This window comes from Acomys russatus, chromosome 11, assembly GCF_903995435.1.
Source record: "Acomys russatus chromosome 11, mAcoRus1.1, whole genome shotgun sequence".
Lineage (NCBI taxonomy): Eukaryota > Metazoa > Chordata > Mammalia > Rodentia > Muridae > Acomys > Acomys russatus.
In genome coordinates this window covers 974,743-1,000,067 of record NC_067147.1, presented here as the reverse complement: position 1 = coordinate 1,000,067, position 25,325 = coordinate 974,743, and the positions used below count along the sequence as shown (strand labels likewise).

The 25,325-nt window shown below is 43.4% G+C and overlaps 1 protein-coding gene across 1 annotated transcript in view; it reads left to right on the top strand.

Annotated features, from left to right (window-relative positions):
* Positions 1–1,648: 1,648 nt before the first annotated feature.
* Positions 1,649–25,325, top strand: part of LOC127195263 (arginine-glutamic acid dipeptide repeats protein-like) — a gene marked incomplete at its 5' end in the record, with an annotated part of 34,147 nt that continues 10,470 nt past the window's right edge. Inside the window, 2 exon segments of the mRNA XM_051152651.1 lie at positions 1,649–2,702; positions 7,851–7,968. Coding sequence (XP_051008608.1) covers positions 1,649–2,702; positions 7,851–7,968 — 1,172 coding nt within the window.

The following is a 25,325-nucleotide window of genomic DNA, read 5'->3' as shown; positions in this document are numbered from 1 at the left end:
GATTCTTTGTATATCTTTATTGTCAGTTGTTATGTCTTCCTTTTCATTTCTGATTTTGTTGATTTGGATACTCTCTCTCTGCCTTTTTGTTAGTTTGACTAATGGTCTGTCTATCTTGTTGATTTTCTCAAAGAACCAGCTCTTGGTTTTCTTGATTCTTTGGACTGTTTTCTTTGTTTCTAATTTATTAATTTCAGCCCTTCATTTGATTATTTCCAGATGTCTACTCCTCTTGGATGTTTCTGTTTCTTTCTTTCTTTTTCTAGAGCTTCCAGCTGTGTCATTAAGTTGCCTATGTGGGATGTTTCGAATTTCTTTTTAAAGCCACTTAGTGCTATGAATTTTCCTCTTGGAACTGCTTTCAGTGTATCCCACAAGTTTAGGTATGTTGTTCCTTCATTTTCATTGAATTTCAGGAAGTCCTTAATTTCTGTCTTTATTTCTTCCCTGACCCAGGTGTAAATAAGTATAGAGTTGTTTAGTTTCCATGTACATGTAGGCTTTTGGTTATTTCTGTTTTTTTGAAGTACAGCCTAAGACCATTGTGATCTGATAGGATACAAGGTATTATTTCAATCCTCTTGTATCTGTTGAGGCTTGTTTTGTGACCTACAATGTGATCAATTTTGGAGAAGGTTCCATGGGGTGCAGAGAAGAAATTACATTCCTTTTTTGTGAGAGGCCGCACTCACATTTGCCATTACAAGATGGCGCTGACATCCTGTGTCCCAAACTGGTAAACAAGTAATCTGCGCATGTGCGAAGGAACTTTCCACTTGTTGTGCTCTGCCTCTCCCGTGGTGTCATATCGCCTGATGAGTAACAGCCAATCAGGGACTGACACATCCTAAGCGGAGAACAGTTTCCTATATAAGGGATGGGTTTCTGCTGTTTGGGGTCTCCATTTTACTTGTCGTAAGCTTATGCTCTCCCTCTTAAGATGCATTAAAGCTTTACTGCAGAAGGATCCTGTGTGTGCAGCGTCGTTCTTGCTGGCGAGACGGTAATGCGAGTCACATCTGGTGCTGAAACCCGGGAAATTGACCACACCATCGTCAGCACCTTCGGAGACCCCTTGACTTCAAGGAGGATTCAGATCTGCAGGGATAGGTAAGTTCGGAGAGGTATGCGTATTTCTGAATTTCTTGGGCCGATTCTAGGAGTGATATTTTTTATTTTTTTACTTGTAAAAAATTGCCTAGAGGATGACAATTGCAAGAGGGCAGTAGAGGAAGGACAGGTTGCCCTAGAGGAAGTTCAGGATAGCATGTCAGAAACCGAACGTAGTGAGAGGTTGGGTGCGCGCAAGAAAAGGGATACTCGTAAAAGGAAAGAAGCTAAGAACTCTCCTGTAAAAGGAGTGCAGTCCCCTGATTCCCCAGAAGGGACATCACAAGGACTTTACCCATTAAGGGAACTTGAGGCATTAAATATTGATAGCTCTGCAAGCTCTAGCCCCAGTGCCTCTGACAATGAGGCTCTTGATTCAGAGGAAGAAGCAGAGTTAGAGGAGGAGGCAGCCAAATATGAGGAGGAGAGATACTACCCAGACGAACGAGGAAATAATAAAAAAACCCTCCCATAACTCCTCTCGTAGGGTAACACCCACCACTCCTCCACCCTACGAACTCGGTCTGGATTTTCCTTTTGGCCAGAAAAGATTCGTAAAAAATTACACAATTTTTTTCCTGTTTTTGAAACAGAGAACGGGGGACGAGTACATGCCCCCATCGAATATAACCTAATTAAAGAATTGGCTGAGTCTGTCCGCAAATATGGGGTTAATGCAAATTTTACCCTGGTAATGTTGGATAGAATTGGCACTGGCACCTTAACTCCTTCTGATTGGCAGATGGTAGCAAAAGCCGCACTTCCAGACATGGGTCAATACATGGAATGGAGGGCTCTCTGGTATGAGGCCGCTCAAACACAAGCCCAGGCCAATGCTCTTGCCCTTACTCCTGAACAGAGAAACTGGACCTTTGACTTGTTGACAGGTCAAGGTCAATTTACTGTGAATCAGACAAATTACCATTGGGGAGCCTATGCTCAAATTTCACAGACAGCTATTAAAGCCTGGAAAGCGCTTTCTTAAGAAGGGGAGGCTAATAGGCGCCTTACAAAAATTATTCAGGGCCCTGAGGAATCATTTTCCGATTTTGTGGCCAGAATGACAGAAGCAGCAGGATGTATCTTTGGAGATGTTGAGCAGGTGGAACCTTTTATTGAACAGTTGATATTTGAACAAGCCACTCAAGAGTGCAGAGCCGCCATAGCCCCTAGAAAAAATAAGGGCTTACAAGATTGGCTCAGAGTGTGTAGAGACCTCGGAGGACCGCTTACTAATGCGGGCCTAGCAGCTGCTATCCTCCAGTCTCAAAAACGCCCTGCTGGTAAAACCAACCAGAGGACTTGCTATAACTGTGGCAAGCCTGGACATTTTAAAAAGGACTGCAAAAACTCAAACAGAAGGGGAGAAACACCGACTTTCTGCAACCGTTGTGGCAAAGGATATCATAAGACTAGCCAATGCCGCTCGGTGAGAGATGTGCAGGGGAGACTCCTCCCACCTATTAACAATCAAACTGTCGATAACAGCCAGGCTACCGACGTGCCAAAAAACGGGCCGTCGGTCCCTCGGTCCCAGGGCCCTCAAAGATATGGGAACCGGTTTGTCAAAGCCCAGCAGGCCAAAAGAAATGGTCAAATGGAAGGATGTTCTGAGTAACAAATGGAAAGGACCGGATCCTATTCTTATAAGATCCAGGGGAGCTGTGTGCGTTTTTCCACAGGATGAAGACAATCCGTTTTGGGTACCAGAAAGACTTACCAGAAAAATCCAGACGGTTCCAGAAGATGCTGATACTCAGCCTGGTGATGACCCAAGTGATAATAACAAAGAGGGAACAATGCTGGGGGATCATGTCAACATTCCCACTCCCGATGCCGAATTGGACAACAGAATTCGAGCAAACATTAAGAGAATTAAGAACTGCCATCATTCAAGTTAATTCCACACGCCTGGATCTGTCGCTTACAGAGGGACTTTTGTCATGGATATCTTCGGCTTTCTCCTTCTTTAAGGAATGGGTTGGGGTTGGATTATTTGGAGCTGCGATCGGCTGTGGGTTAGTGTTGACCCTATGGTTGGTCTGTAAACTCAGGGCTCAAACAAAAAGAGACAAGGTGGTTATTGCCCAAGCACTTGCAGCAGTAGAAAGTGGGACCTCCCCTGATATATGGCTATCCATGCTTAAGCAATAAGTCGCTGGCTGCTCAGCTCCTGCACCCTCAGAGTCTCAGCTCATTGCACGAGGTGGAGTGAGTAAGTTTCAGCAGCCCTGGAGAGTTGCATAGTGAGGCATTGCAGTAAAATGGCTCTGCGGCAATATGAACTATTTACCTCTGTCTCCACTCTCTTTAATGGGTGTCTTATTGCTTCCTAAATAAAGGAATAGGGGGAGACAGCGGTTTGGCGGGCAGCCTTTAAGTCCTAAATAAGGGCAATGAGTTTTCTCTCTCTCTTTCTTCTCTCTGCGTGGCCTTTGCACTCGACTGGGCCTAGTTGCCATTGCACGTCGAAAGGCACCCTATATCTACGTGCACCCAGTGGCCGTTGCACCACGCGGGGAAAATTGCCCATTGCACACGGGACGGCACTGAGTGGTACCTCTAAAATGGTCCTCGATCGGTTGGTCCAGAGTCATGCTCCAGCCTTGATCGGACCATTTCCTTTTCCTAAGCTCATTGCCCATACAACAAACTGTAGCGAGCTGCGAACCCGATGTGGCGCCAGTTTTCACCTATTCTTTTAGTTAGGCCTTTAATTAAAAGAGAAGGGGGAGATGTGAGAGGCCGCACTCACATTCGTCATTACAAGATGGCGCTGACATCCTGTGTCCCAAACACAGTAATCTGGTAAACAAGTAATCTGCGCATGTGCGAAGGAACTTTCCGCTTGTTGTGCTCTGCCTCTCCCGTGGCGTCATATCGCCTGATGAGTAACAGCCAATCAGGGACTGACACATCCTAAGCGGAGAACAGTTTCCTATATAAGGGATGGGTTTCTGCTGTTTGGGGTCTCCATTTTACTTGTCATAAGCTTATGCTCTCCCTCTTAAGATGCATTAAAGCTTTACTGCAGAAGGATCCTGTGTGTGCAGCGTCGTTCTTGCTGGCGAGATGGTAACGCGAGTCACACTTTTTGTTTGGGTGAAAGGTTCTATACATATCTGTTAGATCCATTTGATTCATAGCATTGGTTAATAATGTTATTTCTCAGCTTAGTTTCTGTTTCAATGACCTATCTTTCAGTGAGAGTGGGTTGTTGAAGTCTCCCACTATTATTGTGTGGAGATCGAAGTGTGGTTTAAGCTTTGTTAATAGATCTTTTACAAATATGGGTGCCCTTGTATTGGGGGCATAGATGTTCAGAATTGTGATGTCATCTTGGTTGACTTTACCTTTGATGAATATGAAGTGTCCGTCCTCATCCCTTTTGGTTAATTTTGGCTGAAAGTCTATTTTGTTAGATATTAAAATGGCTACGCCTGCTTGCTTCTTGTGGCCATTTGCTTGAAATATATTTTCCAGCCTTTCACCCTGAGGTAACGTCTATCTTTATGAGTGAGATATGTTTCTTGAATGCAGAAGAATGTTGGATCTTGTTTATGCATCCATTCAGTTAGTCTGTGTCTTGTTATTGGAGAATTGAGACCATTGATATTGAGAGATATTAATGACCCGTGACTGTTAAGAGTCTTAATTTTGATGTTAGGTCGAGTAAAGCGTTTGTGTGGTTGTGTTTTGTGATGGTGTATTTATCTATTTCCTGTGTAGCTTTGGTTGTAGCTTGACCCTTTGGGATGGAGTTTTCCTTCTAGTACCTTCTGTAAGGCTGGATTTGTGGATAGGTACTGTTTGAATTTGTTTTTGTCATGAAATATTTTGTTTTCTCCATCAATGGTTATTGATAGTTTTGCTGGGTAAAGTAGTCTGGCCTGGCATCTGTGGTCTCTTAGGGTTTGCAGGATCTCTGTCCAGACCCTTCTGGCTTTTATGGTCTCTGCTGAGAAGTTGGGTGTTATTCTGATAGGTTTGCCAGTAAATGTTATTTGGCCCTTTTCCCTTGCAGCTTTTAATATTTTTTCTTTGTTCTGTATATTTTGTGTTTTGATTATTATGTGACGGGAAGTTTTTCTTTTCTGGTCTATTTTATTTGGTGTTATGTAGGCCTCTTGTATGTTTATAGGCATCTCTTTCTTTAGATTGGGGAAGTTTTCTTCTATGATTTTGTTGAGAATATTTTCTGGGCCCTGGAGTCTGGTATCTTCTCTTTCTTCAATGCCTATTATCCTCAAATTTCTTCTTTTCATGGTATCTTTGATTTCTTGGATGTTTTGTGTCAGGATTTTTCCAGATTTAGTATTTTCTTTAATGGTTGTTTCAAGATCTATGATTTTATCTTCTGTACCTTAGATTAGTTCCTCCATCTCTTGGATTCTGTTAGACAGGCTTGCCTCTGTGTTGCTCACCTTTCTCTCTGAGCTCTCACATTCCCATTTTTCTTCTGTCTGTGTGTTTATCATTGAGTCCATTTTCATCTTCAGACCTTGAACTGTTTTATTTATTTCTTTCATCTGATTGTTTGTATATTCCTGAGTTTATTCCATTGCCTATAGGCCTTCAGAGATTGAAGAGTTTCATTGATTTCCTTCATGTGGTTGTTTGTATTTTCCTGAATTTTTTCCAGTGCCTCTTTATAGGCCTTTTTTAAGTCTTCCATCCGTTTAGCTGAGTCTCCCTGCATTTGATTACTAATTTTATTTGTTTCCTTCATTACCATCCTCATTATTAAGGATTTAAGGTCATTTTCCTGTATTTCTGTTGTGTTTTTATTCTCTGGGTTGCTTTCTTTGTGATTGCTGGGATCTGGAGATGCCATATTGTTTTGGGGTTCTTTGCACATGAGTTTACACTGTCCTTTAGTCAGGTTGCCATCTCTGGTTTTGGCAGGCAGCTTCCAGAGTCGAGTGGAGGGAGTCTGAGGATACATTCACCCGTTTTCTCACGATTTCTCTAGGCTGAAAGCTCTGATGCTTCACTGATCTGGATGGCAGGAGGTCAGCCCTGTAGTTTGGGTCTCTCACAGCCAGTGATCCGCAGCTCCGCTGTAGTTGTCCTGGGTCTCAGAATGTGTGCTAGGTCAAGCCAAAGTGTCCACAGCCTCTGGGTCCTCTTGTGGCACCAGAGCTAACCAGGGCCTGAAACAGGTTGGGCAGAGGGGGTCCGATGGCCACTCTACTCCCTGTCTCTCCGAGATTTCCTTAATCCCAGAGCTCTGATGCTCTGCTAGTCTGTGGTTCCTGGTAACGTTTCGGGACCCAGACTGCTTGCAGAGTCAAGGTTAGTGTTACGGGGCCCAAACCGCACACACTCTGAGTCCATTTAGCATCTATGGACCCAACCTGAGCGTTGAGTCCAGTTAGCTTCTTTGGACCCAAATGGGTCTTGGGGCCTAATCCATGCACTTAGTCCTGTTAGCACTGAGTCCATTTAGGGTCATGGTCCCAAACTGCACCCTGAGCTCACCGAGTTCAGCCAGAGTCTCAGGGCTGGGACCACATGTCAAGTTCAGCTAGACTCTGCGCCCAAACTGCGTGCTGAGCCAGCCAGAGTCCCAGGGGCCAGGACCGCATGCCAAGTTCAGCTAGGGACTCTGTGTCCAAACCACGCACCCAATTCAGCCAGGGACTCTGCACCTAAACTGCGCACCGAGTCTAGTTTGTGTCTCAGGGTGCAAGCTGCTCTCCAAGTTGAGATTGGTCTGTGGGGCCTGAATCTTGCAGAGTCCCCTCTCCCTCAGCACATCCTACCAGTCACCTCACCAATCGCGTCTGTTAGAGGGTTCCCAGCTGCAAACCTCAGCTGCTGCCGCTGCCGCTCTGGTCCAAGAACATCCACGCTCCTCCCGTGTGCATGGGTATGCAGGTTTTCTGTATTTTGGGCCTTTTGAACTGTGGAGTACTCCTGCCATAGTGGGGTGGGGAGGTTGGTGTTCCTGTTTAAGAATTTCGTCCAATTCCCTGAATTGTTTACTGGAGCTTCTAAATAGGGTCCACACTGCTTGCCACCATCTTGGATCTCAGCCTGACTGATCTTAAGGTGGCATTTTCTCAATTGAGGTATTCTCTGCTCTGTTGACTCTAGCTTATGTCAAGTTGACAAAAAAACTAGCCAGGACAACTGACCCCTTGTCAACTTGACACACAGACACAGAAATTTTCAACTTGAACATATTCTTTCTCATTTATTCTCAACATATTAAAATTAATATTGCTGTATAAAACTTAAAAGTTTAAAAGCCCCAGTCTTTCCAAATTCAAAATCTTTAAACATTGTCTCTTTAAAATATCCAATCTTTTTAAAAACCCAAAGTCTCTATAAAACTCCAAAAATCTCTTTAAAATTTCATTCGCTCAACTGTGGGTTCCTATAAAATAAAAATCCATTAAATGTTTTCTTATTCCAAAAGGGGAAAACCAGAGCATAATGACAATCATAGCAAAGCAATATCAAGATCCAACACTGTAAATCTCAAAGTCAGATTTCTGAGACTCATGATCTTGGCTCCAGAGGGCTTGCTGCAACAGACATAGCTTGTTATCCTAGGTTTGTGCCAGCTCCAGTCCAAGGCTATTGATGTCCTTGGTTGCTATCCCATGGTATTGGCATCTCAAAATAAATAAATAAATAAATAAATAAATAAATAAATAAATAAAAGAAATCCTAGGGTCCCCATGGCAACTGGCCTGCACCTTCACCAACAGCCTCTCCTTTGCTCTCTTAAGGGACTTGGACTCTGACAAGCTTCAGCCTCTCTCCACGATCCCTTCAACCCTCTGCTATTGAGGCCCCTCATGGAACCAAGTCTCAGCTACTCTCCATGGCCCTGCATGCCTTCAAGTGGTAACCCCTGAGAGATTGTTATACTACCAAGTTCAGCTCTCATCATGAGGTGTAGCCATAGCCTCCCTTGGACCACAGTTTCTGTGTGCTGACTTTGTGGAAACATTTCCCAGAAGATTTTTTGAGAGCAAAAAAGCAAAAGTTTCACATTAGTGTTTCTGGTCTCTCCCAATTCTTCAGCTCCAGTTGATCAGAACCATGATTCTTAACTCAAGACACGCCTGCTGGAATCCTACTCTATCTCTAAGTTTTCACAAGCTTGGCCTCCATCATCTCCATTTCTTTCATAATTCTCTTCCAAGAACCCAAAGAACTGCCCATTGAGCTGCAGACACTCAACAGCTTTTCTATCCCAAAGTTCAAATGCTACCACAATCCATCCCAAAATATTTTGTCAGGTCTCGAACAGCAACACCCCATTCCTGGTATCAATTTCTATCTTATTTAGGGTTTCTCTTGCTAGGATGAAACAAATACCATGACTATAAACAACTTGGGGAGGAAAGGGTCTCTTTTAGCTTACATCTCTCAGGTCACCCTCCATTGCTGGGGAACATCAGGGAAGGAACTCAAACAAGGCTGAAACCTGGAAGCAGGAGCTGGCAGAGGAGCATGGCATATGATGCTTACTTGCTTGCTCCTGTGGTTTGCTCAGCCTGCTTTCTTAAAGCATCTAAGACCCTTAGCCCTTGGGTTGGGGAGCCCTCACAAGGGACTAGACACACTCCCACATCAATCACTAAGAAAGTGCCCTGCAGGCTTTCCTACAGTCTGATCTTAAGGAAACATTTTCTCAATTGAGGTCCATTCCTCTCAGATGCCTCTAGATTGTGGCAAATTGACAAAAGGTTAACCAGCACAAAGGGGACAGCATGAAAGTATGTGGTCTCTCTCCCTCTTGACCCTGGCTAGGTTGAACAGCTAAGATGGAACTTGCTCAGTCCACTGGGGTTGTAGAGTTGCACATTGTCCCTGAGGTGGCACTACAGGATGAGCTGGCAAACCCCTTATGCACAGTGTCTGTGGATTAAGGATTGTAAGATGGAGTAGCTCCCATTCATGGTACTCAAATTGGTCTTTTGGCTAAACAATTGACTGAAGCAATGAAATCTTCTTGTACTTTATTGGACCATACTAATATTTCTTTTTCAATATCCCCTTAGGTGCCTCAAGTTGACTGGCACTTAGTTGTAATGGATCAAGGCAGACCTTCAGAGATCCTGCCCACCCCTTGTAACAGGCTTCATTACTGAAGGCAAACACTGGGTGTCTTACAGATTAGAAAAACATCCCAAAGAGCAATAAAGCAGTGATGAAAGAGTTTTTAAAGAGTAGAAGCCATAAGGTTAGTGGGCTATTTACCTATGATCTGTTGACCAGGGAGGCCCCTGATGCCCCACAAACTTAAAGGCATTGCCAATGCTGTTTGTTGGCTGTACGATAGAATGAGAGGTGAATTCCCTGTTGCTGAGTACTCCATACACTTTAGCTTCAGGATATGAGGAAAGCTGATTGGGCCTGAACTAAAGAAGCCCTCCTAATGGCTGGCTTTCATAGTGAAGGATGTGCCAGGTGGTCTGTTGGTAGAGAATTATCACCAAGATTCCTGCTCAGCTTTAGACCCGGCCTACTATAGTACCAGTATGTCAGGCAAGCTGTGCCTACAGGTGCCATAGTAGAAAGGCTTTTATAAGTTTGGTCAATTGATTTCTGATTAGGGTCTGTCTTACCAGTCCTCATTTCCAGGATTGTAAGCCAGAAAAAATCCTCATGGGGAGCAAGGTCACAAAGCCCTAGTGCGGAGGCCAATGCTGTTGTTGTATTAAGTGAATGTGATGTGCCTTTAAATATATCTGTTTATATCCATAGATTATTGCTACTATCATCTTAAGTTGGTCATAGTAAGAAACTAGGCTTAAGACATATATATTCCCCTCCAAGGCTCAGGCAATACTGATGAAGAGGTATTATTAAGGCTGTGAGAACTGGAGGAAAGAGTGAAGTGTTGCATAGCAATTTTCTCCATATTCAAACATTTCACCCTGGAGGGAGATTCCTTAAGATCCCAAAAGTAAATGAAACTTACAAGGCTCAGGAAACAAACAAACTACAAGTCTTAGGAAGTTTTTGAAACTTTAAAGATTTGTAAGACCCTTCTTCAAGGTTATATGAACAAGTAACAGTTGTTGGAGAGGAGATGGGATCACCTGAAGGACCTCCAGGGCAGAGGCTTCCACAGCACCTCCTGTTCTGAGGTGGACTTTTTGGTGAAGCAGATGCCTTTTTCCATCTGTGCTTAAACTTATCGCTCACCCATAATCTTTTAAGTGACCCAAATAAACCCATTGGATCACCAAGTTGGACTTTGGTGTTCTACATTCCACAAGGATGACAATTTTTTATAAGCATTGCGTGACTTTTCCTGGGGACATGGCAACAGCTGTCTGTTCAGTCCTGCTACAGACCATGCCTCAAATCCAGTGCTGGACTTCCACTTGAGCTGGCAATTCTCACTAGCACACATCAAACCATGGCAATATGGACTAGTGGAAATTCTAGGGGAATGCTCTTGGTTATGGACAACAAAATAGGTCAGCAATTTTCCTGAACTGTCAGCAAGCTGGTGGTGCAACAAAAGCCAATACCACAGAATTTCTGCCTCCTGACCTGAAGGAATTGCTTATATTGATCGTGGCAGTAATAAAAAAAAAAAAGTCCATCCGAAGGCAGGAATAATAGCATACATAGACATAGAGGCTGGATCTTGTGGAGCTTTGCATAAATGTATTTGTTGGTTTACACACATATCCATTCAGTCTCTATTGTCTATTATCTCATTCAACTGAGGAGCAGCATAGCATGACCCAGGGTCTGTGCTGTTTGCTCTGAGTCCCAGATGCCACATGTTTGTCTGCTCTTAGACTAAGTATGTGATTTTCTGCATCTCATTTCCTTCTCTGTGAAATGCTTGACTGTATTATTTATTTCAAGGGTGTTTCTTAAAAATAAAATAAAATAAAATAAAATGGCCAGCATATAAAAATTGCTTAGACCAGTGCCTGGCATGTAGGAAGTTGACCTAAAAATCTTTGATGTTACAAAAAGAGATTTCTCTACTTCTGTTTCCCAAATGGTATTTCAAGTATTAGGAAATCTCTGTGGCTATTAATATATTAAATGAAAACACCATATGCTCAACCATGTTCATAGCGGCCTTATTCATAATAGCTAGAACATGGAAACAGCCTAAATGTCCCTCAGTCGAAGAATGGATAAAGAAACTGTGGTACATTTACACTATGGAATACTACTCAGCTATTAAAAACAAGGAAATCCCGAAATTTGTGGATAAATGCACGGAACTAGAAATGATTACACTGAGTGAGTTAACCCAGAAGCAGAAAGACTCACATGGTATATACTTACTTATAATTGGACACTAGCCCAAGAGGCATGTCCCATGAGAGTCTTCACTTACCCGGAGATTGGAATAGATGTGAGAGCATCCTACTGGGACTCTAGGTGAGAAAAGTATGGAAGAATGGGGAAATAGAAGAATCCAGAGGGTACTAGAAACCTACAGGAAGAACATCATGACAGGCTGATCTGGACCCAGGGGTTCTGCTCAAACTACTGCACCAACCAAGGACAATACATGAAATAAACATCGGACCCCTACTTATATCTAGCCAATGGACAGGACATTTTCCACAGTTGAGTGGAGAGCAGGGACGGACTCTCACATGAACTCTGCTGCCCCATATTTGACCACTTCCCCTTGGTGGGGAAGCCTGGTGGCATTCAGAGAAAGGATAAGCAGACTACCAAGATGAGACTTAATAGCCTATGATCATATAGTGGGGGAGGAGGTCCCCCTCAGTCACAGACAAAGGGGAGCGGAATAGGGTGAAAGCGGGAGGGAGGGAGGAATGGGAGGATGCAAGGGATGGGATAACAATTGAGCAGTAATTCGAATAAATTAATTAAATAATAAAAAGAAAAAATAAAAAAAGAAATAAAAAACACCTTCTCATGCAGGAACTTTCCTTGTCTGTCCTTTTGCATTTTATGCAGAATAGAAACAAACTTCATGAAAAGTGTAGTTTAGCTATTGTTTTTTGATTTATTTAAGTATGGGAATGATATTTGTGTGAGTACTGAAACCATAGCTACTTCTTTTATTTTTAAGAAAAATTGTGCAACATATTTTGGTCATATTCTTTTTTCTCTCTAACTCCTCCCAAAACCTCACTACCTCTGTACCCACCCCAACTTCATGGTTTTTTTTTTTTTTTTTTTTTTGAGGTTATAATTACATCATTTCTCCTTCCCTCTAAGCTTCCTGTATACCCTTCCTTGTTGTCTTTCAAATTCATGACTTCTCTTTTATAATTGTCATCCATACATATATGAATATAAATATACATTTGCAAATATAACCTGCTTGGTCTATATGATATTTGTTTTCATGTATGTTTCCAGGGTTGACCACTTAGTGTGCTCTTCCCTGTGGAGGACGATCTTCCCACCCTCAGCACTCCTTAGTTGATCTATGCCAATTCCTTATCTCTAACTTAAACTATCTTTTCCTCGGGCTTGAGATCAAGTAAAGCTTGAGCATATACATATTTTTGCACAAGCATCAGTCTCCATTTGTCTTGGGATTCCACAAGTGCAACTGCCAAGCTGCGTGGAATATGGGTGAGATGCTGTAGAGCTGTTTTCTAGGGCAACCACCTTCTTCAGTCCTGTCAGCTAAGCATAAAGATGCCATTTTCTAGATTTTATTCCAAGAAATGAACCATGTCCACACAAAACTTGTTTGTATTCAAGTTTCATAGATGATTAATCCCCAGGTTATACAGGAAGCAACTCAAAATGATCACTGTTAGGTGAATAGATACATGAGCTTGCAAAGCCTCCAGCATAGTGCTACTTAGAAATAAAGAATGTTCAGCATTGACAATGCAGGAAGCCCCAAAAATATACAGTGAAAAATTAGCAGACACAAAACAACAGAAGGCAGTCATAAGAGAAAATCTGGTAATCTGAATGAGAATGTCCCCCATACGCTCATCTATTAGAATGCTTGGTGCCCAGTTGGTGGAATTATTTGGGAAGGATTAGGAGGTATCTTGTTGGAGAAAGTATGCCACTGGCAGTGGACTTTGAGGTTTCACAGTCCCACACCATTTCCAATGACCCGCCTTTGCCTCCTACTTGCAAATACAGATAGACACTGTCAGCTGCTGCTACAATACCATGCCTGCCTATCTGCTGCCATGCTCCCCAACATGATGATCATGGACTCACCCCCAGTAAATTCTTCCTTCTATAATTTGCCTTGGTTATGTGGGACTTTGTTACAGTAGTTTAAAAAAAAAGTAGCTAAGACAGCTGGAAATTCACCAAAAACATTGAAAGAATAGATGCTAGAGAGATGGCTTGGTGGTTAAAGCCCTTGTTACTCTTCCAGAGACCCCAAGTCTGGTTCTCAGGTCCCATGTTGGTGGTTCACAACTGCCTGTCACTACAGTTCTAAGGAACCACTGTCTTCTCTGGCCTCTGCAGGCAGCACACACAATGGCACACATTCACACAGACACACCAAACATAAAAATTAAAAGAGAAGTCTTTGTCTTTTGAGAAAGGGTTTCTCTGTGTTGTTTTGGCAGCCCTGCACTCATTTTTTAGACCAGGATAACCTTGAACTCACAGAGATTCACCTGCCTCTGCCTCTGTTAGTGCTTGGATTACAGGCACGTACCACTGTGCTGGCTTAAGGATGACAGAAGCTCTATAATATATCAGTGGTGACAGTAGTCACACAGGTACATACTTTGTCAGCACTGACTGATCTCTACCATTAGAATGGGCATGCTTCATTTTCTAACAGTAATACTAAAATAAAGTTGACTTTTGGAAGAAAGATGACAGGGGCCAGTCAGAAAGATACGCAAGCGGTTTGAAGAGTGTTTTGGCTTGGTTCTTTAGTGTTCCCTACAGGCCCCTGTGTTAAAGATTTGACTGATAGTCATGGCACTATTGACAGCCAAGGAAACTTTGTGGATATGTCCTCAAAGGGAGCTGCCGCACCCTGGAGTATGTGCCTGTTTTTCTCTTTCATTCCCAGGTATGAGGCATATGGTAGCACTATGATGTGTCACCTTCGCGACTGCCTGGAAACAATGTGTGTGGCCACTGATCTTAGACTAAAAGCTTTGAAGCCATGGGCCAAAGTAAACCTTCCATCTTTGTAAGCTGTTTAAACATTCGTGGATACTTCTAGTAATGGGACACCAGCCAGCCAGGCTTCCTCTAATACCATTAGGACAATGTGAACATTTAAAAAATGCTTTTTATAAAAACATGAAACAAAATATATAATATACCATAATGAGAGAGGCAGAAGCAGAGGGGCAGAGGAACTTGTTTTTATTTCAGGATCTGTATGTAGGAAGTCAACAGGAACAAAAGATGAAAGAAAATGAAAGCTAGGGAAGTTATGGGCATGAATGGGACTGAGCACAGAGTAGAACCCGGAGTTGGGGGAGTAATGATCCCACTGGCAGTTTACTTTAGAGCCACTTGTCTGCCTGTTGACATATTTCACAGTCACAAGAGCAGCCTTCAAATGTGGATAAATAGAAAAGCCTCAAATAGCCCATTTTAAAATGTCACTTCAACTCACTGCCTTCAACTCATCTCTCCAATCCAAGCAAGAGCTGATATACTAATAATTAAAAACTAGAAGTAATTTCCACATAAATGTCATCAAAAAGGCTGTTCTTAACAAATGGATACTTAGGACTGCTTAAAGAACCCAAAACTAGAAATACTGAGTTGTCAGGAGAGATCTGCCTCTGTAACAAATCTTTTCTCTTCATTCTAGAAGGCTCTGAAAAGTCCTCACTCTATGAATTGTCTACTCTTTCCTAAAAATGGGGAGAGAAAGCAAAACAGAGTCCCCTTAGTGTGAATTAGCAAGCAGGCTGGCTTCCTATAGCTCTTTCTCAAAATATTAAGTTATTAAAAGTAATTTGAGGGCCTGGAAACTGGACTGGCATCTTATGCTTGCAGAGCACAGTACCAGGGCTGAAGCAGGCCTGGCTTGGGGCTAATTGATGAGTGTCATTTCTTCATATTTGCCTTCTTTCTTCCCTTCCATGGTACCTGCACTCTCATCATTACTTTGATAATAAAAGCCTAGATGATACAAATGGAAAATAACAGGCAGATTCCATCTCTCCTAGCTCAATCTTGAGTGAAAACTTTTCCATCTCCTGGGGGATTTTCTTCCTTTTCTTCATTTTAACACCTTGCCCAGAAAATTGTTTTGGTCTCAAACAACTCTTATTTATTCATTCTTGTGGCTGAAAGCAAAAGCCTGGATAATTTAAAGTGATACAAATGCAGAATTCTTTTATATTTGACTTTCAAATGGAGGGTTGTATTTACATTTGATTATGCAAATATTTAATATTCAAGTAATTCAATCCAGGCAAAATGGCAGAGCCACAGGCTAAGAGGCTACCTGGGAAAGGCCTGAGTTGCGATGCTAGGTCTTGAGAGACACTCCTTAGCAATATCTACACCCAGAGGACAGGACAGGACTCATCCGCAGAGGACACACTGAAAAGTCCTACTAACATATCTGTTCACTTTCTGACCCTCTTTCTCAAAGCAACAAGACTGGTGCTTCCCAGGCCTCCCTAGTGCTGCATTTATCTTACTGTTCTGGCTGCAATGATAACATTTGCTGCCCGTACTGAAAAGGAATTTGTGACACAAAGAATCCTGTTCCCCTACCAAAGACTGTCTTTTCTAGTCCTCCATCCTAGCTAGTGCTGAGTGAGGGTCAGCTGTTAGCAAAAATGTTATCCACTCTTTAAAACATTAGTTTCACACAGAGCTGGCCCTGCCCCTTGCCTGGGCAGCATGGGGGAGCTGTCCCCAAGGGCATTGGAGCCCATGACCTGGCCCTGCCTCTTGCCCGCTGCAGCACGTGGCAGAGCAGGCCCCGCAACTGGCTTGGACAGCATTGTAGAGCTCACCCTAGTGATGTGGCCATATGAGAGCCAGCCCCTAGAGCAGGAGAGAGGGAAAGCTGGCCCCACTCCACACCTGGGCAATGCTGGAGAGCTGTCAGGCTGAGCAACTCAGCTACCACCTAGGCCCAGGCCCAGATCCAGGGCTTTGAGTTGGCCCACCTGAACATCTTCTCTATTTATGAACTGCAGAAGCCTGTGAAGGGACCAGTACTGCAGAACCAATCCTATAAGACCTCCACAACACAGTGCAACAACAGCATATCTGAGAGGAGGCCCAGTGAGGATCCAGTGAGAATGTTGTAACAGAAGCCAGAGGCCTCAAAACAGACTACTGAATCATTGCAATCAATGAACATTTGGGGAAAAAAAAAAAAGCTGTTCAGGCAAAAGGGTATTTCTTTTCAGGAGGAGGTTCCAAGGGCAGAGGACAGATATGGAGGATCAGAGAGGTAAGTAGAATTGAAGGACATGATGTGAAATCCACAAAGAATCAATAAAAAGCTTTAAAAAGTAAAAGATTAGGGGAATGGAGAGATGGCTCTGTGGTCTCTTCCAAAGAAGCTGAGTTCAATTTCCAGCAACCACATGATGGTTCAAAATCATCTATAATGAGATCAGATGCCCTCTTCTGGCCTACAGGTGTACATGCAGGCAGAGCACTATACATACTAATAAATAAATAAATCCTTTTTTTTTTTTTAAGTAAAAGTTCAGTTGTTATTACCTGTAAGTGTGTGTGTGTGCGTGTGCGTGTGCGTGTGCGTGTGCGTGTGTGTGTGTGTGTGTGTGTGTGTGTGTGTGTGTATTGAAACTTTTGGTTATGTAAGCATGGTTTTTTTGTTGTTGTTGTTTTGATCCCAAGTGTGGGGTGCGAAACTGACTCATGAGAGGGCATGTGATCTTTGTTAGTTGGGGACTGCCTTGTGTGGGTCATGTGGTTTTTGCCAGCTAAAAACATCCTTGTGCAGACTCTGGGAAGGTATAAACAAGAGCCCAAAAACCAGAGAGAAATTGCATTGCTTTGCTTCAAAAGGCTCCCAGAGAGGAGCAGATTATATCCAACAGGAGTCTAACTTCTGGGAAGGCATCCTAAAGTCTACCCACACCTATTTAAACATCCCACTGTCATCCTTGTAACAGACCCTTTACTCGGAAAGAGATCTGCCACTTCAAAGAATGACTGACTGTTCACTTCAAAGAGCGAATGAATGCTTACTGAATCCTCCACTGAACACCTCGTTGTGGGTTTTTTGCTTGAAAAGAAACTTATTCCCTGACCTAGCAGCTGTTGCAGCCCTAGCTTGCTAGTCATTCCTCAGAGGTGAGTAAAGTTGCTTTTTGGTATACCTAGATTTCGGTGGCTCTCTTCTTTTTATCTGCATGTCTCTCAGACCCAACAACTGTATTTTTTTTTTTTAACTCATTTGTTCACCTTCATGTGCAAATTGGGGAAAACCTACATGGGAACAAGGAAACAGTTCAACTATGACTGAAGGTTGCCCAGAGTCCAAGATCTCCAGGCTGTCTCTCCTGGACTCTGCCCACACTGTACCTAATAAGTTTGTTCTGATGATAAAATGAGCCAGTTTCAAGTCAGATTAAAGCACAAAGGCAGATTTATTGAATGTAGCTCTTGGGTGGTTTCACTGGGCCCAAGAAGTGAGGCCAGGAAAGTCACCATGGGGAGGGAGACAGAGAGGAAGGTGAAAAGAGAGAAAAAGTTTGGACCTACAGGAAGAGAGAACTGACCTGGCCTGCGGGGTCTTCAATGGGTACCTGTGGAGGGGGCAGACAAGTGGGGGAACAGGAGACACAAAGAAATGAGGGCAAGTCTGGATTCTGATCAAGCCCCGTTTATTGAAAAATTTCAGAGTTTTTATAGGCATGGAGGCATGGGTATTTGCGTAAGCGGCATGGGTATTTGTGTAAGTGAGGGTTGCTATGGATACCTAACTCTGCAATGCTTCAGCAGGTGTCTACCTTTACAGCTGCTATAATCACAGAAGATGGAGACATTCCAGAAAGAAAGGGAAGTTGGTTAGTCAGGAAAAAGTTCCCAGAACTGCTACTTGCAGGCAGCTGGCCTTTAATTTGATTTTACCAGTAGTCTTACTGGAAAAGCTAGTTTATAGCCAGAGAGGAGTAGCTCTTACTATGAGCTCGGGGTCTTAGAATGACTGCCCCCCACAATAAACCACAGCAGGTATCTAACTGCTGAACCATCACAGGGTCAGCTGGTTTCTGGTAAATGACAGACTGCTAGAGAAATAGGAGCCTAAAGGTGTAGGCTCTGATGAGATGGCTGAAACTTGGCCATATAGCCTGTCCCCAACATCTCCTCCCTTTCTTTATTAAAAGAGAAAGAGGTAGAGGAATCCAAAATGTCTATATTATTTGGGGAAGCCCAGTCCCTGGCTGGAAAGTTCAGAGTAGAGGGTGGGATATGCCATACATACCATACAACAGATAGGGACAAGGGATGCTGGGAGAACCTAGAAGTCAGGTCCACTTTGGTATGTTAAATATGCATCTCAACTGCTTGTTTGAAACCCAACAGTACCCTGTCCTGCACTATGTAGATACAGAAAGAAGAAAGCAGTACCCTCATGGTAGATAACCACAGCTGTTCTTCCAAGTTTCATTCTTCTGGGTCCCAGAGTCTGCCATGGAACATTGGTAGGAAATTTGCATGGTCAGTGCTGAGCTGAAGAAAGTTCTGTTGGGTTTGGGGTGGAAACTGAGAAAACTCACTTCAGAGATGGAAGCTTAAAAATGAAAACTTTGCTTTCTACATATGCAGAGATCTGAACAATGTCTCCAATGGAAGACTGTACAGCAATTTTAAAGGATGGAACACAAAGCGAGGGGGAGCAAGAGGGACTGTTAGTGTTGGTAACGGGGCCTTGTCCAGGCCATCTTGTTTGGGAAAGCTGCACACAGTCAATTAACTCAAGACAGGCAATGCATTTATGATGTGGGTGCCTTAGTGTAGGTAACGGGATAGCAGCGACTTCCCTCTTTACATCCGTTAGTGGCTAAAAGACGAACATGAAACACCCAAAGAAGCAGCTAGGAGTTGGTTCAGGAGCCTAGGAGCATGCACTCAGCTTTGTCCTTGCCAGTAAGATAGACATTGTCCTGAGATGGCTGGACGCAGACAGCCGTCCCCCAACAGTTCAAGATTCTCACGCTGTTAGTTAAAGTAGGAAGGGAAAGAAAGAAAAAGGAAAAGGGGAAATGAGGTTAAGAAAGGGAGAGACACAAGGAAAAGGTGGGTAGAGGGAGAAAGAGGAAGGAACTGGAGGGAGAATGAGAAAGGAGAGAGATAGGGAGAAAAGAGAGAGGGAAGAAGGGGGAGGAGAGGGGAGGAAGGAGAAAGAAGGGAAGGAAAGAGAAAAGAAAGGAGAAGAGAGCCCATGAAGCTGGGCCTGAAGCACGGAGGCTCCACCCCATCCTGTGAGTGTGGGGGAGGGTCAACCCTTAACTTGAAGCCCATCGAGCCCTTGGCCTCTGGATCCTGCCTCGTCCTCTCTCCTGAAGTTCCTCCTGGCACCTTCTGAGGCCCAGCTTTGTCCTCTGGGTGGGAAATCCTGCTGCTCCTGGGACTTAAGCAGACTGAGCTCAGGTGGGCACCTAGCTCTGACTGGCTTTTGAGACAGAGAAGGAAGTGAAACCCTTCACCATTTCTTACCCCCAGACAAATCGGAAAGAACATTCCTTGCAGGGGCTTAAAAGGTCTCATTGTCATGTAAACGTGAGTCAAGTCTTCTTCCTCTTAGGCATTTGCAGCCTCTCTCTTCAGCTCTGTCTGCCACCAACTCAATTCCAGGGGCGACTACATCATCCGCAGGGAGAGCAGTTTAATATTAGGAAAACATCCTGTCACAGAATTCTTCAGGAAGATCAGTAGGGCTCCAGACAGGAAATGAATTAAACATGGACATGCCCAGAGACAGGGAGGCCACTGAGGGTGCTGCACAAACATCCAGGCAGAGGATTATGGCAGATGAGCTAAAGAGGTGACAGCAGGAAGAAGGGACCTGCTAGAAACTATTTAGATACTAATGTTAATTTAATACACTAAGGCTTCATTCTTGGGTACCTGTTCTCCAGGAATACACTGTAGATACTTGTGAAGGTGCAGGAAGAAGAGCAGGGATGGAGAGGACCAAAAAGGGAAGTAACATTAGCCAAGGTCAGGCTAAGACATCAGGATTCAGGGTTCACTATGTTGCTCACTGTCTCGGGCTGCATTTTCTCAAAGCAGATGATAAAATAGAGCGTGAAGATCAAAATGCTCTTTAGGCAATTTATAAGTTAAACTGTGTGTGCTCAATGTTCTCATGTTGGAATCTTTCTCCTCAGGTCCTCTGAACATGACTGTATTTGGATAGAGAGCTGATGAAGTTGAAATGAGGTCAATTAGTGTGGTTTCCAATCACGTAAGACTGGCATCTTAAAGAGAAAGACCACCAAGCCAAATCATTATGGCCAAATTAATTAAAGCAAGTTATTTTTATTCGTGTAAAATAAAACCCTGAAGCAGAGTTCAAGAGGCCAGCATTGGATGTGAGGAAGACAAGGCTTTTATAGAGCTCTGGCGTAGAGGGAGGGAAATAGGTGGGGTATAAGAGTTGCTCAAAACAAAGTAATCAGATGGACCAGCATGAAGCCCCACAAAGCTGCATCCAACCAGGCAGAAAGCTGTGGAGTGAGGTGGCTGTCTGTGTCTTCATGTCCCACCTCACTGTATCACCAGATGGGGGCTGCTACCCTACGCATGTGACCTCAGGTCAGACAGCTCCAAAACCGTAGTGGCCTTGACAGAGACAGTGAGGAGCTAGTGCTGTCCACGCCCTAAAAGCCCACGGTGCTGCCTTAGAAGGGAGTGCAGCCCTTCGGCTCTCACTGAACCTTCCTTTTCCTGCTTAGGCTCCTGTAATTCCTCCAGGACATTAGTGGACTATACTTCTCTCCCCAACGAGGGCACTGACTTGCAGAACCAGTGGATCCTAGAGGATCACAGACCCACTTGCTGCCTCTTTTGTTGTAACACAGGCCATGGAGTTTGATGCCATCTGGGATCTATTTTAATGAGCTCTCAAGCTCTGCTGTATAGGGGCTGACTATGGGTCACAGCACCCTGGAATCTGTTTGTTACAGAACTGTTAAAGAAGAGCTCAAAGACTCTAAAGAGAGAAATGATACAGATCAAGAAATATTAACTGCTCTTATTGATCTGTACCCATAGTATACATGGGTCAAATAATATGCAACAGAGAAGGAGAGGCAGGATGTTAGTTGTTCACCCACTGCTGAACCCAGCAGGCTCCAATGGATAGCTCCAAACTTATGTCACACAATGGCCTTGGTTAATCCCAGTGGCTTACAAACCAAAATGAATAGACATGAACACGAAAAAGAGATTTGTGGAGAAGGGGGACGGTGTATGGAATGGTAGGGAGTGGTCAGTGTCTATGGTCTACATGTGTGAAATTGTTATTTATTAATTAATTGTTACATATAATGTTTTACAAAAGAATAGTTAAGTTTTACTTTTATCTAAGTTGGATGAGGCCACTATATCACAAGAGAAGGCTTCAGAAAATGTAGCTGACCAGTGTTCCTAAGAGGAGGGCGTAGTACAGTGGTGGCATGGGGAAATGCCAGGACCTGTGGAGGATAAGAGAGAGCAGAGAAGAACCTAAGGATGAGCCTTATTGTAGGCTTTTCCCACTGGAAGGAATGAGTGGAGCAAAGGAAGCAGGTTAGGATTGGTGGTTAGATTGTTTCTGTGTGCTTTGGTGTGTAGGGATTGTCTCCAGTTGTCTGGTGTCTGGCCTTGTGTAGATTAGGGCAGGGTGACCCATAGTGTGAGAGCCCCATGTAGGAGGTGGTTGTAGATATGGCCTCTGGGTTGGTAAGTTTGCATTCAAAATTTACATTCACAGTTGAGTAATTTATTGTCACTAGGAACATCCTAGTATAATTTCTCGAAAGCCAGGAAGGTCCCAGATGACAATACATTATCACAAAAAGACAGGATTAACACTGAATGACCAGTGAACCAAACACTACACAAGGACTTGCAAGGGGGTTGTAATGTCACAGAGCAGGGAAACTCTTAGCCTAAAAGTCTGTCTTTCTCATTAAAATGAATGGGCCAGTTGGACTCTTTGAGGACTGGGGTCATAATGCTTATTGTTGTGTCCCGGCCCGCCGGGGTTCGACTAACGCTCAGGAGGAGATTTTTCCTGTATAGGGACAGAACACAAGACACGAAGAAGGGGGCAAGTCTGGATTCTGATCAAACCCCGTTTACTGAGAAATTTCACAGAGTTTTTATAAGGCAGGGGGCAGGGAAGCATATTGCTATGGCAACCCAGCTGTAGGCTATCTCAAGATGCAAGAAATTCCAAGCAGGTCACAACCTTCTGCCACACCGAATATTTTGCTATCTTCATCTAATCTAACTGCTAAACTACAACAGGGTGGCTCTGTCTAAATCTTATCTTTAGTCAAACTGCTGAACCACGACAGGGTCAGCTGGTTTCTGGTAAATGGCAGACTGCTGGAGAAATAGGAACCTAGGCTCTGACAAGATGGCTAAACATTGGCTATATAGCCCATCCCCTACATTGTTGGTTTATGCTTTTGTCAGATTAGAACAGATCAGTTGGCCAGTGTTTAGCAGAGAGAGAAGCAAGATCAGCATTGGTAAATGGGAGTCCAAGGTGCTAAGGTCAGGGCAGCCTCCACCTCAGTGCTTGGCTACTATGACCTGACAGTTACTTTCTTATCACCTTGATGCAAAACAAACAAACAAACAAACAAAAAAAAACAAAACAAAAAAACAAAAAAACAAAAAAAAAACCTTAAAGAAGAAACTTTCATTTTGCTCATGGTCCTGTTTCCTGCATTGGAGGCATGTTGAACATTTACATGACAGCACCCATAAGCAGAGCTGCACAGCCCTAAGATGGAGTCAAGGCAAGACACAACCTCCAAAGAGACACCCACACCAACCTGCCTCTAACAGGCCCTCCTTTTCATAGTTCTATTGCCTACTATCACTCCATTCAAAATGGGGTTGTTAGGATTGGGCTAACCTGGGAAATGAACCTGTTCAAGTTTGGATCCACCAATGATTTAAACTATTCCTTAAGTTAGAGGCCTCATGATCCTGAAAACACTGTCAGACCCTGATCTGGGTCCTTAATCTCCTGGGGAGATCCCAATCCAATCTCCAATTAAGATTAACTTTTACTTTACTAAATAAACATGTGATCCAGCCACCTTGTAAATATTTATCTGCATAAATTGCTCCAGCTGCCAACCTTGGCCAGAGCAGTTTGTTTTCTACAATGGGCAGAGGTTAGTACAGCAACTTATAACTAGTCAAAATGCCGAGAACAAGAGATAGGAGAGTGTTCATCCCCAAATGGGACACATTTACAAACTCTCATAAGCCTCGGGGAGCCAAAGAAGAGAGGGACTACAAAGAATGTAAGAGTGGAAGGGGAAGGAATAGTGCTCTGAAATTCTGTCTTCTGGGCATGCCATAGCAGTTATACTCGGCATCTCACTACAACTATGGTTATTGGCACAAGAAGGAGCCAAAGAGACCAGTCAGCATTCTAGAGGGGAGCGATAAGTGGGACTAGGAGAAAAAACAGGAAAAGACATGAAGGTGGGAGGGTTAACAGGATGGGGTTAGGGGGGAGTGAGAGGCTGCTGAGGAAGATGGAACCAAGTTACATTGTATATGTGTACAAAATTGTCAAAGAATACTAAAAGATACTTAAAAATCAACCATCATAAGTGGCCATTTACATGTGATGGTCACCCTGTTGTCAGTGGGATAGTAAGTGACAAAGGCTTATCACAATAAAATATTTGAGTCCTTTTGTCAACTTGGTTGTTTAGTGTGACAGTTTTCAAGTAGGAACGTTTTATTGCCTCCTCCTTCTGCAGACATTTACTAATACCAGAAGACATTTGTCAGAGGCCAGTATGTCCTCTAACAGCACAGAACCTTGGCACTGGCAGTTAAGTACACTCTGGGTGATATCACAGGCTGCATTCTTCACCTTTGACAGCCATTTCCATCGGCCATGGCACCTGTTGCCCCTCTAGGACCTTATGTTCATTGTCTTCCAAGTTTATTCCTTGGGGCTCCTGACCTTTTAGTAAGCTATTGACCTCTGCTCAGTCTCATGCCATTTCCCCTGTCAGTGACCCAGGATGCTCACCAAAGCTCTGGCCTTTAGGAAAGCTTACCTTTGTCTTTGTCTTTCAAGCCATGATTAATTTTTTTCCTTTATTATTGAATTCTTTGAAAATTATACATATATTTATACTATATATTAGATGACATGTAGTGATGTCTCCAACTTCCTCTGAATCTCAACACATCCCTCTCAAAGCTTCATCTCTCTTGCTCCTTCTTATTTTCAGTACCTCACTAAGTCCAATTAGTGATGCTCATATGTGCATGGTTGTGGGGCCATCCACTGGAACAGGGAAACCTTCTTTGAGAGTGGTTTCTCAAAGAAGAAAGGTTTTTCCTTCTCTAGCAGCTCTCAGCTGCCAATATCTCCTCAGTATGTGGTGGGGCCCAAAGAACACCTCCCTGATCTCTGTCAAGGTTATGGTTTAAAGCATCACACTTGCTGTTCTTTTGAAGTTTTCTTCCTTCATTCACAAACCAAACCAGTTCATTTGTAAATTCAGCTCCAAGCTTTCTTTTCCACCTCCTCCTTTTCTCCTCATTCTTTCTCCCTCCCCTTCCTTCTCCCCATGCCCCATGGAACTATGGATAGGAGTTGAGATTAGATGAGCCAGCCTCAGGGAGGTAGATGACATGAAGGGCTGGGCTACTTGTTGGTACAGATGTTGGACCTTTAGTCCTGATTATGCTCAATCCTAGATATACCAATTTCACCCCAAGACCTTACACAGAGTTGCTCCTGGGTCCACTCAATCTTATGACTTGGTAGGTCTGCCAGGACCAGGTGATGACCTGCCTGGTCACTTGCTTGTCTTGTGGTCAGAAGATATAATTCTTACACCACCTAACAGTGGTTTTGTTTGTTTGTTTTTAAGCTCTGTGACTCTTGGACTGAATACATTGTCTTAGTCTATTTTGTGTTGCTGTTAACAGGATACCAAAAAGTGTGTAATTTTTAATAAGTGAAATTTATTTTGAGGAATTCTGTAGTCTGCGAAGTAAGGGATGGGTACTAGCAGTAGGAAAAAGGGCTTCTTGCTGCATCATAATACACATAGATGAGAAGTAAATGCTGG